The sequence below is a fragment of the Pholcus phalangioides genome, unplaced genomic scaffold (genome assembly GCF_987345545.1).
Source record: "Pholcus phalangioides strain wild (caught in Gottingen) unplaced genomic scaffold, Ppha-v1.0 ptg000007l_1, whole genome shotgun sequence".
NCBI lineage: Eukaryota > Metazoa > Arthropoda > Arachnida > Araneae > Pholcidae > Pholcus > Pholcus phalangioides.
In genome coordinates, this window is record NW_028301600.1 from 3,829,126 (window position 1) to 3,848,576 (window position 19,451).

The 19,451-nt window shown below is 37.4% G+C and overlaps 1 protein-coding gene across 7 annotated transcripts in view; it reads left to right on the plus strand.

Moving 5' to 3' along the window:
• The window catches only part of Ide (Insulin degrading metalloproteinase), a 442,696-nt gene that overhangs the window by 143,586 nt on the left and 279,659 nt on the right, over positions 1 to 19,451 (plus strand). For all 7 annotated transcript variants that reach the window (XM_089232551.1, XM_089232550.1, XM_089232552.1 and 4 more), the window contains one exon: positions 16,752 to 16,864. In XM_089232551.1, coding sequence (XP_089088677.1) covers positions 16,752 to 16,864 — 113 coding nt within the window. The remainder of the gene's footprint in view (positions 1 to 16,751; positions 16,865 to 19,451) is intronic.

Sequence of the window (19,451 nt, forward strand, 5' to 3'; positions counted from 1 at the left end):
TGGGGGTTTGGCATGCAAATGACTGTTAGAAAAATGAGACGCATCACAAAAATTCAAAACATTATATATCCTTTAATATTCGCCCAATCTTAAACCGGAAAGCACTTTTCGTATTAGTTTTCCACAAAAGGAATCGTGTGTAGTTATTAGGTGGTTGAGAGTTACCACCCTGTATATTACTAATTATTTTCATTTGATATGCCTCTGTATTGGATTGCTGTATTATTTTAGTTATATTTGACATCCATATTGTTAAAGGGCATCTTTTTTTCAGTCACCTCAATGAGTAACTTACCTGTTGTGGTCTTTGTATTTGTTGGACTCTTGATTTGTTGATTTTGTGCCAGGCAATTCCAGGTAGATTCCAATCGCTGGATAGGATTATGAGGTGGGAATTATTACATCTATCTAAAATTGATAAAATAATCTATAAAATAGTTTGAAAAATTGAAAATAGGTCCAAAGGTATTTCAAGAAGTGAGATAGAGCTATTAAAGGCTTTTGCATTGCCCCCCTCCCCCCACGAGTATTTCTATCTTTATGAAATTCTCTATCAAGGCAATTCGGTAGTAAAAATTTAGAATTGCCGATATTGCTATAGAACTAAGTTTCAGTGACAGCGAGAAAATTTGGATTATGAACTAACAAGATAAATTTAAAACAATGAATTTTATTGAATATGCTTCTTGTATTAATAGTTCCAATTTTAAAGGGATGTTTTTGAGGTGCTACATGGGAATTTGAGGTGACATAGTTCATAGGTTGGGGGCCTAAAGGGGTGGTGGAAGAAAATTAAGGAAAATCAGAGAGGAGTATAGTTTACTAGAATGAGATTGGGATAATGTTGTTAGTGTTAGATCCCAAATTAGTGTTGTTGATAAGGGCAAAGTTATGAAATAATTTAACTTCCATACTTGAATTGCAGAATTTCTGTGAAGCCCTCCAAATCTGTCCACTCAATCTGAGTCTCAGATGAGAAATCATCGTAGATGGAAATGCAACAATTTTTTAATTTAAAGGTGCTTTTAAGAATTTCTTTTTCGACTTTGAATTTATTGAATTTAATTATTGTGAGTCTAGATTCAACATTTTTAGAGCCAATTCTGTGGCAGCAGTCAATGTCAGAAGGTTAAATTTTGATATCTAAAAGGTCAGAGGGGTATGTGATGATTTTTTAATCAAAAGTTGATGAGATTTCAAAGTCTGAGGCTTCCTCTGGGATGCCACAAAAAATTAAGTTGTCATGGAAATCTAAGGATAGGTCGGACACCTGTTTTTGGAGATGTTCAAATGGGGAAAAATTTGTCTTCAACCACATTTAACTGCTGAGATAATCCATATAGTTGAATACTGAAAGAATCCTGTTTTTGTGTGAGAAGAGTTGATTGAGAATAGCCATTTCAGTATCTTGTATATTGCAAAGGATGGCAGAATCAGAAAAATTGTCGGGTGTTCTGGCAAGCTCAGAAAGAGAATTAGATCTGGTTTGTGGGGGTTGACTTTAGGACCAGGATTTGACTTGATATCTACAGAAAGCAAGATTACTAGGAACAAGTGGGAAGTGAGGGAGAGTCGGAAAAAATAGTATATACAGTCAACTGTCATTTTTACAAGCCTGCATGAACTTGATAATTAGTTTGTGGGCACGGTAGCCCGGTCGATAAGATACTCACCTAAAGTACCAAAGGATGTTTAGAGGTGTCACAAGTTCGATACCCGGTTCGTCCTTGTCATAAAACTTTCCTGACACAGGGGGTACAACAAAAAACTGTGACTTGACCGCAGCAAAAAATTGCTACCACAGGGAGTCGTCCATCGTGGGATTAGTGCACCAACCTCTCGATGAGTATAAAAAAACAAGCCTGCCGTTCGGAATCGGTGATAAATTGTAGGTCCCGGTCTAATTAGCCCTCATGTGCAGAAAATGACAGTGGTGCATCAAAAATGATCAATGATAATTAGTTTGTAAAATTGAGAGTTCGTAAATGGGAGAAATGATGAAAAAAGCAGGAAATAAAAAATTAGGTTTTCCACATTTATTGATGATTTTTAAAAAAATCCCTTATTTTTGTTTGCTTCAATTCTGATTCTATAAAATTAATGTAAGATAAAATTTCACACAAATTCTGCTTGTCTGAAATATTTTTTGGATAGTATAATGCTGCTGAAATCACTTGCAGCAGAAACTATCTTTTGCTGATCTTTGATTAGAGAACTTGATGTAATTTTTACAATTCAGTATTTTTTGGCAATTTCTGTCTTTGTAAGAGTTCACACAGTAATTTCTTTTCAAAATGTTTTTTTTTATTCAAAGTCAAGCGCAATCTTTTCCATTTTGTTGACAGTGATTTGCAAAAAAAGAGTAAGTAAGCAGCAGTTGTCCAAAGCATGTTCGATCGATTCAGAAATGGCCTTATCAACAAGCTTCATGCAGAGTTCTTAAACTTGTATGACTCACAGCCATTTTTAGTCTTTAATTTCTTTGGCACTGTCCCGTAGGCTACTTTTTTCTCAAATTTATTCATCAAATTTACTGATTTATTTTATTTTCCTCGAGCATCCAATGAGCTGCTGGGAAAGCAGCCCTTAGAGCTATGCGGAGCAAAGATAGGAACCCCTGAGCCAATGTATACCATTCCTCAAACCACCAGTTCAACCAATCATACTCCTCAAGGAGTGGTTCTCTCGCCTTTATTGTTTTAATACATATAAACAATCTCCCTGAAACCCTCAACTGCACCACTAGATTTTTTGCTGATGACTGTGTAATATACCCCACAATTATTGACAAGTCTAATCAAAAAACTCTCTAACGTAATCTTGTTTCCATCTCAGACTGGTGCTCATTTTCGTCTATCTGAAACAGTTTTTAGGAGAGTTACTTGTAAAACTCTTCCCCTCAAATTCTCATACTCGATCAATAACGTAGCCATATCCCAAGTTTCTCAATTCGAATATGTGGGGGTCATAATCTCGGCTGATCTCCATTGGAATAATCATATTGATTATGTCTACCAGAAATGTCTCAACAAACTTTTTTTCCTTTGATGCAACCTCACACATTCTACTCGTGACATCCGACTTCTCTGCTACCAAACTTATATTTCTCCCATTCTTTCTTATGCAGCTGAGATCTGGGAGCCCCACACCTCTAGTAACATCGACAAACTTGAATCTATCCAAAATAAATCCTCCCACTTTATTCACGACTGCTGGTCATCTTTTAGTTCAGTTCCCGATCTTAAACTCAAACGTAATCTCCATCGACTTATCTCCTGTTTAGCCATGCTTTACAAGATTCTTTATGGTAATTTAAATTTCGATACGTCCGGTATTCTGACTAAGCCTCCCTATGTTTTCAATAGACTTGACCATCCCAAAAAATTAAAACCTATTTTTGCCTCTACAGATTGTTTTCAATTCAGTTTCTTTCCCAATACCATATTTGAATGGAACAAGCTCCCCTCTACTATTGTTAACTCCCCCATGATCTCTGATTTCTTGTAAATTGTTACAAAGCATATGTGTACAAATCTACCGCGTCCTCTTGTATAGGCCTTTAATGGCCAACAATATTGCATAAATAAAAAAAATAAATTAATTAATTTTGATTTCAAATTAATAAATAATAAATAATTAAGTTTTAAATAATTTCAATTCTTAATTATTATTTTTAAATATTAATTTTTCTGTTTTAAGTATGTTTGGCACCTGCAGACACTAAGTTGGGCCTCACCGATCGATACCCTCAATGCAAAAAATTTCCTCCCAACACAGCACCTACGATGATCACTGGAAGGAAATTCATCCCCCACCACAACATATTTAACAAGATCCTTGGAACTAGTGAGAACTAAATCCAAAATAGCAGTACCCCTAGTGGCTTCTGATACATGCTGATACAAAACATTATCAAACACCAAGTTAAGAAAGTCTCTTTCATATTGATCTCTAGCTGAAAGTTTCTCCCAATCGATACGCGGGTAATTGAAATCCCCTAATATGACAATCCTCTTACACTTATGCATGTAGAAAATTTCATTGTGAAGTTTGTCTTTTTGTAGTCTGAGACATAGTAATCTTGTACGTAACGACAGACGTAACTTGTACGTAATCTAGATGTAAACTTGTATTCGGCCCCCCAAAAATTCGAGTGGATATATTTCTCACCATTGGCTCAGAAAAAACTTTTTAACAAAAAGTTTCTCTAAATAGTAGAAATCCATCTGCTCGAAATTTTATTTTTTTACTTTTCGTCAGAATCTCAATACACTTGTTCTGTGACAATAGTAGTCTTATCTTCCAATCACCCCGGCATCCATTCATCCTAAATTGCATCCTCCCAGATTGCTGCCTGAAGGCACCTGTGGAGATAACTTGGAGAGGGAAATCCTTTCTCTTGCTTACACTGTTGGTAAACTCAAGAGCATCTCTTCCTTCTTTTGTTGAGTGTGACCCTTGGGGATGGGGTAACACAAAAAATGAAAAAAAGTGGGAGGAGGTAAAGTGAATAACGATTAAAAAAGCTTATTAACAAGTTCGAAGGCCTCATATTTTGAGTCTTCACAACAGAGGCACTGACATGAAAAAATTAACATTGGGTGGGGAGAGAGCGTTGAAAGTTACTGGCCGTCCCGTATATATGGGGCTGAAGCGCATACGCAGGAAACAGAGGATGCACTGCATTGTTTTTCTAAAAATTATTAGGGGTGGGGCTCAAATATCCTCCACTCCTAGGTTCCGGTGCCTCTGAGGAAACAAATAAATAATAGTAAAATAAAATTAACACCCAAAAAAATAAGAAATGAATGGAAAATTTCAAAGCCCCTGAGCTGGGTACCATTGCATTCTAATACTAGGAATATGAAATTTCCTCCTTACAAATCAGGGATTCCCAAACTATTATGTCAGTACTCTTAGAAATTTCAAATACAGTATTTCAAGTAATGTTGATGAAAGGTTAAAGGATGAAATTTGCGCCCCCCCTCCCGTTCCGGCACCCTGGACACTTGATCCCCCTAGCCCTATTTCCAGTACTCCAACACTTATGTAGCCAGGGCCGAAACTAGGGAAGAAGGCAGTTTTCACAGGCGGCAATCTTGTGGGGCTACTAATTTGGGAGGGGTGTGAAAAATATCATTACTTCTCTCCCTCCATGATTAAAATGATCCTGTCTCCGTTGGACCAGGCTTTTGGACAGATCTTTCGCGAGGACCCCGATTTTTCACAGGGAAGTGCTTGGAACCTGTCGTAAGCGTAAATTGTATTGGGCCAATGGAATCGAGATCCCCCCTATTAATTTTGGAGAGCTGGCTCAATCCCCCTCCCCAAAAAATTGCATGAATACATTTCCCACACGTAGACTCCGAATAATCATGTCACGTCAGTACAGTGTGTTTCGGCCTTTATAGCTGTGACATGTAAAAAAAACTGGCGATTTTTCCGCAACAATTTTTTTCCGGCCATTTTACAGGGGATGCGACTTATTTATCGGAAATTACTGTAATTTTTTCTATGTTCCATCGTAAATTAAATTGGGGAATTTTTCTAAAAAGGATGTAGTATTTCTTACTTATGTTATTCAAAAAATTGTGTTTATTTCAAAATGAAGAATTATTCTCAAGGTATTGATAGGGTTCCTCCTAATTATTCTCAATGTTTTAATAGGGTTCCTCCTTTCCCGTCAATTGTTTTTTATGGACGAATTTCTTTTTGTCCCGCCGGTGATCGCAAAGAGGGGGTTTTACATACCCGGTTTATGTTTGCAGCATTGTTAGAAATTTTAAATATCTTGCTGCATCTCAGTCAATCTCGAGGAGGCATTTCGATGCTTCCCCCGACAATAAAATGATCTTCACTCCTAGTTACAGCCCGTCCGTGGCATCTAGTGCCGTGTGTACCAGGGGGCACTCAGTGGGCTATAAGCAGGGCCATTGAGTCCCACATACTAGAGAAGGGCTTCTAGCCTGGGATCTTTGGCGGGCCCAGGAAGCCAGACTTTTCACAGGTAATGGGTTCACTATGTTTTCAAAAAGGTCTCATCACGTTCTCCTAAAGTCATTCTTCCGCTTTTTCGAGGCTTAGTTCGTCCTAAACTTGAGTATGCTGTAAGGTTTTGGAGACCATACCTACAGAGGGACATAGACTTGGTTGAAGCGGTGCAGAGAAGAGCTACGCATGTCCTTATTTGCACACGGGGCTTGAGTTATGAAGAGAGACTTCATTTTTTGAATATGTTTACATTGGATGAACACAGGTGTCAAGGAGATATGATCGAAGTGTTCAAAATTTTCAATGGGATGGATAAGATGGACCATGAACTTTTAGTACACCGACTGCTTTTACAAGGGGACACCAGTATCGATTAGTGAGGGACAATGCAAGGTTATGGTGTCGCAGGGAATTTTTCTCTAATAGGGTTGTTAATAAATGGAATAGCTTACCCCTGGAGGTAGTAAATTGTAACACAATTGACACGTTTAAAAAGAAATACGATAAACATGTTGGCGTAAATTGAGAAGCTATCCATACTTAGAATAAGACAACCATAAGTATTCTTTATGGGCATTGTATAATATTTTATCATGTGTATATATTGTTTATAATTTGTGTTATTTGCATTTTTAATTGGGTTGCTGTATTTTTGAAATATATGACATCCATATTTTTATGGGCATATTTTTTTCAGCCACCTCGTTGGGCGTTTTGCCTGTTGTGGCGTTGTTTTTGTATTTGTATTTGTATAATGGATTCATAGCATGAAAAATTAAAAATGATGGTAACTGTCCTAGGCTTGAAACTAGGCTGGGGCAACCAGGTTAATGCTCCAGGAACCTGAGCCAAATGGGTGGCCCCCCAACAACCAAAAATTTACACTTATTTTGCACATTTCTTAAAAATCTTTGACAGTTTCTTATTCTGCAAAATAAGAATAGAAGAGGGAATGACTCCCTCCCTTTTTGAGTATAACCCTTTCAAGGGAGGCCCCCCCATGAAAAACTATGCACTGGGGCCCCGAGAAGGCTCGCTACGGCCATGGCTCCCAGGGCTGGAGCCCTGTCAATTCCGCCCTTGGGGGCATGCGGAGTGAGGAAATTTTTGGGGGAAAGAAAGTGGGAAGAGAAACCAGTTTCCGAAATGCTTCCAAACATTTGAAATTTTTTATTCCATGCATTTTTTTTTCTTTTCATGATAAAGGGGGCCTCACCTTCCGCAGCTGACAAAGAGCATTTCAATTAGGTTCAGTTTTGGCTGCTTCATTGCAAGTTTTCTGAATACAAGCACCATTTCCTAATTAGAAGGACGGAGAACGGAGAGTGTATAGTGTGTCGCTTATGTGGGGAATATGTCACCTGGAGGCATCCGTCCATATGGAGACCCCTGCTGATCCCGAAAACTACATTCTCCTTGACGCCGCCGGTCAAGGCTTTAAAAGCTTTTGTGCTTAATGGACGGCCATCAGTGAAACAGGGACGCCGACATAGATGATCCTAATTGGAATATAAAGAAATTATGGCGGTGAAGAAATCTGGTATAGACAGGGTTTGTGATTCTGCAAAATAAGAATAGCTTTGTTTGGTGCGACTTGAAGTAAACTCCTTGTTTTTCCCTGAAAAAACCCACAAATGTTGAGATAGGCAGTTCCCCAGTATTTTATGGTTTGTGTGGACCACATTCGGTTGTGCACGTACAGTATAACCTTCTGTTAGTAGAACATGTTGCATTACAAGAAAAAATGGAAAAGTTCAATTTCCTCGTGATTCCGCATAGTTTCCTGACAGAAAAAGTAAGCAATATATTAAATATAGTTACACATTTTTGATAAATTCATGCATTTTAAGCATTTTCTTCAATGATAATTTATTCAGAATCTTCAAAAACAATCTAGATACAGTATTTTGCAACCCTGTAATACTTATAATCAATAAAGCGTAGTAAAAGAATTTTCTTTTCTGTTAGACATATTAATAAATTAATGAAACTTACCATATGTTTTATTTTTTTCAATCATATTTAAAATTTATTTAAGTAAAACTTAAACTCCATTTGGCTTGCGAACTTCGAAAAGTGATAATATTTAAATCGAGTTTTTATTAAAAGAAATTTATGCAACTAAAGAATTATTATTTTTCTAATTTAAAACCTGATATATGACTAAATATATGAGAGTAAAATAAATCTTAAATAAGTGAAAGATAATTTGATTTTGAGGGAAATATACACTGTATCATAAAATATAAATAAATACAGGGCTTGACAAAAATCAGAAAAAAATGTAGGCACCAGCCAAATTCTGTAGGAGCCAAGCATAGTTTTTTCACAAGAATAGTGTCTTAAATAATCTTTTTTCAACCTTTCTGGGAATTGATGACCCCTTTCCAGGGCTGCAACTAGTTACTTTGTCACCTGGGGCAATCCGGAATTTTAGCGCCCCTTGCATGTAGAAGAAGCAGTTGAAGGGTGAATTTGATTCCCATTCTGGTCCAGCCTCCGGAGTACCAGACCCACCTGCTCTCTCTAGTTGCGGCTCTGCTTCTTTCCATGTTGGAAGACAATTATGAAATCGGAATTTTTTAGCCATCACTAGATTCTGATTTAGCAATCACATATACAAAATTTTAGGTGCCAATACAGATTTTACAGTCGCCATGGTGACCTGGCGCCTGGGATTTGTCCAACCCTGGAATAAATAAAGATGTATATACTGTTCTGTATATATTTTTTGTATATAATCATTTTCATGACCCCGCCCAGGGATTTCGGGATTTGTGAGATCTGGGGGGGGGGACCAGGGGGATTCTGGAAGGATATACTCAGAGTTACAGCATGACTAGATCTGAATAAATTGCCTATGGCGATAGACCAGAGTTGTGCTCGTTTCAATGAGAGAGAGAGAATGAAAGTATATTTTTACTTGGACCGCATGATCAAACGAGAATGGGGCTCAAGGGCAAAGGTGTACGCCTCAACAATCAAATAAATTTTTGTTAATCAAATGCTTTTGGAAAATTGCCACCAACTCAAAAATTCTCTGGAAGAAATTCTGTGTCCCCCCCTCACAGATCGGTTTTCTTAGGTACGCTCCTGCTCAGGAGCAGCCCCATTCCAAGGGCGTAGCGAGGGGGAAGACTTGGGAGTCTGGTCTCCCTCCAGACCCTCTCAGAATGTGAGAAAATGACCAAAAAAGGGGAAAAAGATGACCAAATGTATTGTTCTATCACTTTGGTTCCCCCCCCCCCCGAACAAAATTTCTGGCTACGCCCATCCCATTCACTTTGGTAACAATACATGAAATGATTGTTATAATTAGAGCCCGAATTTTCTGAGAAAATATATGCTAAAGAACAAATAACCATGCAAAAAACACAAATGCGTTTTTAAATGCATATGTTCTATTTGTCTCGGTGCATATTCATTTGCAAAAACATATTGTCACGCCAATGACTTCTACATGTATTTTATTTAGGAGTTTCTAGTTACTAGTACTGTAGCTGCTCACTAATAGAAAGAAAAAGTTGCTTGAAAAAGAAGCAAACTAACGTGCACTCAATTAACAAAACATGAATACTGTTAAAAATAGGCGGATTTTTCTCCTGAGAGATTTTACTTTTTACTTGAAAAAAAAGAAAAAGAAATGACAAGCACAAATACGGTATGGCCCATTGTAGTTAGAAGTTCCTTGGAGTTGAGCAGCCAAACATCAAACTATTTTAAAATGTTGAATTTCCTATTTGATGTAAAATGTTGACAGATCCATACATTCATGGAAGTGAGTGTGAATTAATCAGTTGGTTGTCTAAAGCGCTTTGATGATACGAAATTCTATGAAAAACGTCTTATACTCTTAGAGAATCAACTGCTTTGAGGTGAAAAATCAATTTCATGACTAGAGCTCTGTTCATTCATTAGGGGCCGTTCAAGTATTATGTAAGCAATTTTTTTTGCTATTTTTGACCCCCTCTCCCCTCCCCCTTGTCAGCGAAATTTCGTCATCAGCTATGCTCCTCTGAATCCTAAAGCATATTGGTGGGATCAGAGACGTACACGGGGGGGGGAGGGGCATAAGCCCCACAATGAAAAATTTATTTTTTTAATGCAAACAAATTTATTTTTTTTGAAATTTCAGAAGAGAATACGTTTATATATGTTATTATAATCAATTTCTGTTAATTTCAGTGTTATTTGAAGGCTATGAACTCAAAATTTATATTTAATGAATTCATTGCGACCCACCCTCTAAGTCCCACCCTGCGATTTATCCTTATATATGATAAATCGCATAAAGGCTCTTGGCCCGTGGACCAAATATGGCCCTGTGGTTATCTGATGCGGCCTGCCCTCCTCAAACCTAATTTTGTAAAAATGAACTAAGCGACACATTTATAGATCGCTTAAGTGTCCTGTGGTACAATTCCAGAACATTTGAGCGGCCTGTGGCACATTTTCAGATCACTCAAATGACCCGGGACACAGTTCCAGAACACTTAAGCAATTCGTGACATATTTAGAGATACCTTGAGTGACATGTGACATAGTTTTAGAGCACTTAAGTGGCCCCCAGTGCAGTTCCACATCACTCAAGTTACCCGCGGCATATAATTACGGATCACTTGAGGGATGCGTGGCACATTTCCGGATCACTTGGATCCGCGAAACATGTAGAGATCACTAAAGTGGCTCTGTAGGGCACTTATCAATAGGGGGATGTTACTTCAAGTGCCCACAAGCTATCAAAAGGCTTTTCTCGTTTTTGGCACACCGAGTAAAATGCCATTAAAAATATTTCATATTTTCATAAAGGGTGGTTGATGACGTAAGCATTATCCAAACCCCCCTCCCCCTTGTCATCAAAAGTCAGCAAATCAGGAAACCCCCCCCCCCCATCGATGATGACGTAATACTTGACCGGCCCCTTAATATTAGAACGAAATGATCTCATAGACGTTCCAATGCAGATAAAGCAGCAATTTTTTATAATGAGAAGTACGTTACAACGAAAATTTTTCTCGTGGTTGTGAGCTGCCGTTATAACGAACTTTTATTATATCATGAGCAATATTAATTTTGAAAAATTATTAAAAAGTGGTTAAAATATGTAAATGCAACAAACAGGACTAATCATAACAAATTTATAAATAGTGCAAAAAAATCAAAAATAAAAGGTCAATTTCCCGTCTCCCGCTGGGCGACCTTTCATTAAATTAAGTTGTATAATCACTAAGAATAGCTCCTAATGTGTTTTCCAAAGTGTGTAATAGTCCTGAGGGTCGGTAGAAGCTATCGGTTTATTATAGGATCCTATGGGTGGGCTTGAGTTGGGGGAGATGAGAAAGAATTTTTTTTTAAAAGTGAAGGGCTATGGAACAAAAAGTTTGGGAAACTTTTCACCGAAGTAATGGTTCTCAACCGGTGCTCCGTGTGCACTTCCCAGGGGCTCCACAGCCACTCAAAGAAAATAAAATAAATCAGTAAATTTGATAAATGAATAAAAGAAGAGCCTACGGGGCTTCGCCATAGAAATTTTATGCCGAATAGAGGCGACCACTGATGCATATTTATGTTTGAGTACAGGTGATCATTTGTGGAGATTTTACTACATTTAGGAAAATGTAATGGAACCCTTTCTATTAGTTTCCCCATTACCTTACTCATTTGTACGACGTTTGGCTTCAGTTGCTATACATTCCTATACATTATCCCTGTATACAGGGCCTAATTTCTGCATGGGCAAATGAAGCCTTTATAACTGAGCCCCGAAATTCAAACAACATTCACTGACCAATTAACATCTTTGGTATTAACATCTTTGGTGAATGATATTTCTGCAATGAGCCCTTGACTGACTGGAAATGTTCTGCAGTTCCCATAATAGTGTTTTCTACATTTTTCTTATAAAATTCTTACCGATTGTTCTGCAATAGCACTGATTGTTCTGCGACGTAGGTCGCAGACTTTGGCATATTCTGTTTTGGGGGACTCTTGTCGCAAGAGCCTTCTAATTCCTGCTTTACCCAGGGCCCTGCCTGTATACACTTTAATTAATCGACGTTTTCACTTCGATTCAAACTCCCAAGTCTTTGGAAAACACCATTTCTATGGTATCAATCGAATCACATAATTTTTCAATTGGTAAAAAACGTGTCACTGAAATACAGTGTTTCCGGGTTTTCAAAAACACATCATGAAGAAACATCATAAGCGGAAAAACTAAGCGGGATCGACTGTAGTTTCTCATGCATATTTTTTACTGAAAAAACCATAAAATTTAAGATGATTGACTAGTTCAATGGCTTTTGACAGGCACTGAAATAATTATTGAACGGACTATGGTATGCTGATATCCAGGGTCGCAACTAGGATTTTTGCCGACCGGGGCAAACATAACTTTGCCGCCCCCACATTCGATAATTTTGTAACAGTGTTCTCTGTTCCCACCTAAAACTGCTGCCCCCCCCTAAATTTTTCCGCCCGGGGCAGTTGCTTCCTCTGCCCCCCTCTAGTTCTGGCCCTGCTGATAGCAAACGTGTAAGCTATTAGTTCTTTAAGAGAAAAATCTTTCAACAACGGAATTCAATGCATCATTTATTTTTTGCTTAGATATAAAAAGCAAAACAAACAAGTATAGGACATTTTACATAAGGTTTAAATAATTTTTTTTTTCTGTTAAATCTTGAAATGAATACCGTAAAATTGCTTGAGACTTTAGCAACAGTAATTTTATGATAGTATAATATTTCTTCTCAATCATAAGATTTTGAATCAAAGCTACAGATTTTTTACAATTTTTTGTTTTTTGGGAAACGTCTGTAAAAAAAAGGTGGGTAATTTTCAAAAAAAGTTCCAGTTATACGATTTTCACATTTATATGACGCGTTGTATAAACAAGGTTCCATTATTTGATTCTGAGCCCCCCCCCCCCCCAACATTTTCACAAGTTTACGCCTATGGTCTGAGATGTGTCAAAAAGATTCATCCCCATAATTTCCCAAGATTCTGTAATGGTTATAAGATCAGGCTTTTCACAACTATCATAGTTTCTAAAAAGTCTTTCTTATTACCCAAGCTCCTGGCATTTATTAGCACACATTTTAATCTGCCCTGTGATTTAGTGTCAATCGAGAAGCCATCCAAGTCAGAGGTGGGTGATTCCCCATCCATACTGTTATTATTAACAATAACCAACCCGCATTCCCATCTACATGGTCTGGGAGTAAACCTGACCTGAGCCTATCGTAAACCTCCCAGACCCCACTCCTATTCAGATGAATCACATCCCAACCAAGCCATCTGTCAGTAAATGTGGGAAGCTCTAAGAACGTGACCCCCAAGTGAAGAGCAAATGTCCTTTTTCCTAAATTGAATTACCCCCTACTACCCCTTGGCAGTACTGGAATCAATGCCACATCTGATCTCGCCTCCCAAGCGAATAATAGTAAGTCCTGGTATTCTGACAGAGACTCACTAATATTCGCTCTTACCTGATTCATTCCCACCCAAAGGATTACCCGCAAAGTCAACTTTCGACGATGAAAATCGTCTTGAACATTGCTAATCTTCCCCCCAGGAAGACAATCACGCTCAAAACCCCAAAAATCCTTACACATTCTATTCCCCAGTTCTCTAAATACAGAATCGCTGATGGTTAAATCCCTATCACTATCCCCCCTTTTCCTTATCCACGACCACCCATTCACCCTCTAAACTGTTGTTGCTCACAGAGATTGCTTCTTTGACAGGTGACTATTATAACCGGGCCCTCTAAAACCCTGACTTTCTCCCATAATGCTTCTACCTCGAGTTCTAACCTTGACCTATTCGAACACCCCTTACACTTAGAACTATCAGCTATTATCCCCCTAGACCAGGTAAATCTATCGCAAGCTCTACACAACACTAGTCAAGGTTGAGGCATACTAACACTATTGCAGAAAACTAGATACTAACACTTGAAAAAAAATGGAATGGGAAACGTTAGCAAAAGAAATTAAAATAACATAAAATACATTATAGTGCAAAATGTACATAAAAAGTTTTACAAAATATTAAGAAAAATTAAAATGTCCAACATTAAATCATGAAGAAGAAACATCATCATCAGCAACAACCATTTTCAGTCCACTGCTGGATGAAGGTCTTTTCTAAATTTTTCCATTTTACTCTGTCTGATGCTTTAGCCATCCAGTTGACTCCAGCCACTTCTCTGATCTCGTCGATCCATCTTGCATGGGGACGCCTTCTCAGATGTTTAACTCCAACAGGGGTCCAATCTAGAATACTTGTAGTCCATCTGTTGTCCTGTCTTCTTGTAATATATCCAGCCCATTTCCATTTTAGAAGTTTAGTTCTTTGCATATCATATACCTTTGTGTGGTTTCTTATCCAAGTGATTCGTTTTCTGTCTCTCCTTGTGATGCCTATAGCATAAATCTTTCCATATATATATATATAAATGATTGATTTTGGTTTTGTGATATATATATATAAAGATTGCAACACACCCCTAAAAAGTATTAAGATACAAAGTACAATTTATACTTATTAGTATTATCTAACTATCTATTCATTAAGACTAAAACAGAGAAACAAAAAGAAATTACTGAGAATACCTGGGAAAACTATACACTGTTCACTAACCCACTAATGCCTAAAAACCACATGAAATCATATCCAAGAAGTGAGGAAACACCAAAATGGTGGGATACAAAGAACCAGGTATTCCCTCATATATAAGCACGGGGGCAAAGTAATTGATTATCGACAAAGACCTAAGGTCATAAACCTGGTGAAAGTACAATGACAATGAAATGAGAGTGAGAAAAAATTTAAGTCGATCGAATATACACAACAGAAATTATAAAAGTTGAGTGAAATAAAAAAACACTTATCTCCCAAAATCCAACAATGTCAGTCCTATTAAAAATCCAATGATAGCATCAAACTAAAGAGTAAATTAAACACACAATCTAGTAAAATAAAGAAAACACAGCAGAGTATGACCAAAAACATAAAAAAACATGCTAAATAAAACTCACAAGAACCAAGAAAAACATAAAATGGCACACCAACGCAGCTGATAATTGGTAATCCCTCGGCAATGGTTCTGGATAAAACTACTGATATTGCTTATCAAACTAAAGAGTAAATTAAACACACAATCTAGGAAAATAAAGAAAACACAGCAGAGTATGACCAAAAACATAAAAAAGCATGCTAAATAAAACTCACAAGAACCAAGAAAAACATAAAATGGCACACCAACGCAGCCGATAATTGGTAATCCCTCGGAAATGGTTCTGGATAAAACTACTGATATTGGTCGGCGAGCGGAGCGCGTAAAAAGCACATCCGATCACTACCACAGCCAAGACAAGAATCCACAAGCTGGATTCAAACCTTGGTCTTCAGGTTCACATCAGTCACTACCTAGGTTCACACCCTATCACTAACTCCATTCATATAGGTTCAAGTAAAAAAAATTATACCTTCATACTTAAGTTCACTGTACATCATCGAGGGAAATGCAGGAAATTGCTATCTTAAATACAGGATATCACTAAATTTTACAAAAATTTCAATTTATTGCTTTAAATACAATTTGCTAATTACTGCTAAAATTGCTGAAGAGTGTGGAATGAAGGACTGTAAATTGCATTTAACAAATATGTACAGTATTTCATGAAAAAATATATTCAAATGATCTTGCCGCTGTGGTGGTCGAGTGGTTATAGTGCGGACTCGTGATGCGAGGATCCGGGTTCGAACCCCACAGTGGTGGTCGGCTGAAGTTGGTTTTCTGTGGTTCCCAACTTCAAGGCGCAAATGCGAGCCGATCTCCCGTTAAAAAGTCTCGCCACAGAGAGCAACAGTCCTACAACGGTAAATCATTCAACCATAACACTTCACTCATAGTTAGAAAAACTGGGGGCAGATGACAGCACTACACATAACAAGCATTACACAGAAACAAACACTTTACGTCAGATTGCACTACACGTACACGCACATTCCCGCATGTACCGATTCGTTGGAGGGTTCCGCGGGGGGGGGTGCATTTGGGGTGTAGCAGTAGTAGGTAGGGCCTCCAAAAAATGGCTCGGGGATCCATGATGTTCTTAAGTCAGCCACCTCATTGGGCAATTTGCCTGTTGTGGCGTCGTATTTGTATTTGTATCTGATGACCATATTTCATTGAGAAAAATATGGCAAAATGGGATCTTGAGTAATACTCCATAAAATACAGGACATCACTAATTGCTATAAAAAAATTACCAAAAGTTGGTACTATCACAATTGTAATTAATATTGCTGAAAAATTGTGGAAAAATGTAGAATCTGATGAATATTTGTAATTTTTGCCATAATTATCATAATATAATTTATATTATGAAAATGCAGTGCATTTTATGTGACTTTGGTAATTATTACAAATTCAAATAAGTATCATTGTAAAAATTGGATAAATGTATTGACCAAAAAATATCATATTGAAATGTTTTATGAATTTGTAGATTATATGGAACAGAATAAAATTGTTCAACTATAGATAGATAGATGTGTGAGTGCATAAATGATCTTTAAAACTTTTAAATGTTAGATCAAGTGAAAACTGGCTGACTTGGCATTCACTCAAGTCAGCATGTTTTCTCAATTCCAATGGGGTGTTGAGCTAATGAAGTTAGTACCATAGTGAACATAGTTTAAAACATCTTATGTGTGAGATTTTTGTTGGTAATTTTAATAATTATTTTCAGAAACATTGGAAGAACTAGAGGAAATAGTGGTTCCACTTTTCAGCAAAGTAGAAAATAATAATGTTACTGTGCCTGAATGGAAAGAGCACCCATTTGATCAAGAACATTTAAAGGTACAGTGAGACTAAGCATTATAAAACTCTTTTTATTATTTTTTCTTAGAGATATTCACAAATTCTTGTGTACTTTGAGAGGGATTCTTTTCTTTAAACCTATTCAGAATTGAATAGCTAAGAGGTTGAATTGAGTCTGTTCTAGCATTTTTTTATTGAAAAAATTTGAAATATTTTGATTGTACTTGAATCTTGCTCTTTTGAAAGAAATCCCAACAACAACACAAAAATTAGAAATTGCCATTTTATTTTTCAATGCTTAATTAATCCTTGACAATGGTTGGGGGATATATTTCAATTATTCTGAGGATGATGCTATCCCAATACATGTGTTATGTTGCATATATGTTATGTTTAAAGGAATAAACTGGTGATTATTATGTATGATTGCCAGTAATTATGCATCTATCTGTCGATAGCCCAGTTGGCAGAGTGGTGGACTGTAGATGGTTTATTCAGTAATCATGCATAGCAGTCAGGGTGTCGGGAAGGGACGTTTGCTGGTGATTCACCATCGGGCACCCTGGCCCTCCCCAGCACACAACCCACTCGGGTAAAGGGCTTACATTCCAGAAGTGACAAAACCCGGGTCATGTCTGGTATGACGGAGTAATTATAATAATTGCCACAATCATCTCATTAAGTTTTATAAATTTTACCTCATTTGTTTTATAAATTTTACCTCATTTGTTTTATAAATTTTACCTCGTTTGTTTTATAAATTTTACCTCGTTTGTTTTATAAATTTTACCTCATTTGTTTTATAAATTTTACCTCATTTGTTTTATAAATTTTACCTCATTTGTTTTATAAATTTTACCTCATTTATCACTTTTACTACGGATTCCCAATTTATGTCAGACAATTTCATAAATACGAAGGTTTTTAACAGCTGGCTGATGTGAAGATATATTTTTGGAAAGAGAGAAAATTCAACTGCCCCTGCGGGGAATCGAACCCACATTCTTTCACTTTGCGGGTGAACACCCTAGACTACTAGACTACAGAGGCAACGAATACCTTGATCTTTTATTGGAGCTTGTGTGCACTGAACGGGACCGACAGTCTAGGGCAGTGGTTCTCAACCGGGGGCCATATGGCCCCCTAGTGGTACTGGGATACCTCAAGGGGGCCACGGAAGAAAATGGAAAAAGGGGCCATGACAGGTGGTTTGGAGGGCGTCAGAGAGCTGAGAAGAAAAATTAAGGTGTGAAGAAATAAAGCTTTTATATTAATGACTATACACTTACAGAATCCAACAAAACCACCCATAAAACCAGGGCCGTCTTAGGGCATGGACCTACCCGGCCTCACCGCCTACATTTTGCAACAAGTTCCCTAGGATGAAGTTTTTCACAGATCCCTGGCTAGATTTTTCACAGACCCCCCTTCTCTATATTGAATTATAGTGTGAAAAACAAAATATGATGAAAACCATATCAGGCCCCTGGCTGCAGCTCTGACTGTCCCACTCTTGTGAGGGGGTCATGCCCGGGACCCTCATGTCCATAAGTAAGGTAGGGACATTATGATATTTGTGTAGTACAATAAATTTTGAAAATAAGTAGGAAATGTATAGGCTGTTTATTTCCAGCTATGTATGGGACTAACATAGTATCACTTTGCCTGGGGGGGGGGGGGGTGCGTGATGTTGAGACGGTTCTGATAGAACTCGGACTAGTGGGCAGATCGATAAATTCTAGGCCAGTGGTCTGGATGCCAATTTTCTTTGCAAAATTTTCGTTCAGTATAAATTCAATGAAAAAATTATTTCAATGCGTATAAAGGATCTTGCTTCTAGATGAGAGTTGAAGACTCAGGGTAAGACAGGGGGCCCACGAGAAAAAAAAATGGTTCAAAGGGGGCCATGGGCAAAAAAAAGGTTAAGAAACATGGGTCTAGGGCATTCACCCAGAAAGTGAAAGGACGTGGGTTCAATTCCCAGCAGGGGCAGTTGAATTTTCTCTCTTTTCAAAAATACATCTTCGCATCTCAGCCAGCTGTTAAAAACCTTTGTATGGATAGCGGAGAGTGACATCATCCTTGAATTTCATAAAGGGTGGTTATATTTATCATTCTCTTCATTCAACCAATTCATCAGTTTTGCCTGTATATGATATGCACACTATACATATTTTGCTATCAAAATCAAATCAAATTAAAATGAGTGAAAAGACAATGGAAATATGAGAACTTAATTATTTTCAGTCTTGTAATATTGGCTCAGGGCCAGAACTAGAGAGGGGCAACTACCCGAAAAAAAAAATTATAAAATGTTTTTCATCGGGTTTGCACGTTTGTGTGGGGGGTTCCCCTTGGGAGAATCTTTAGATTTCTGGATTCAGAAAGTTGGCACGTCTGATGAGAGTATTTCACTTCTTTATTTTCATTATTATTCTGTGTGTTGGGGTAAAAGAACATATCAGCTGAACAAAATCAGAGAAAAATATTCTTCTTGAAAAAAGGTGACATTTTACAGAGAGTTTAGTGATTTCCACTGTGGAAGTGGAAGAATGCAAATTAGGGAAATTTTAAAAACCGCTCAAAAGGTAAATGATAGCCAGGACACTTCTTTGTTAAATTTAAA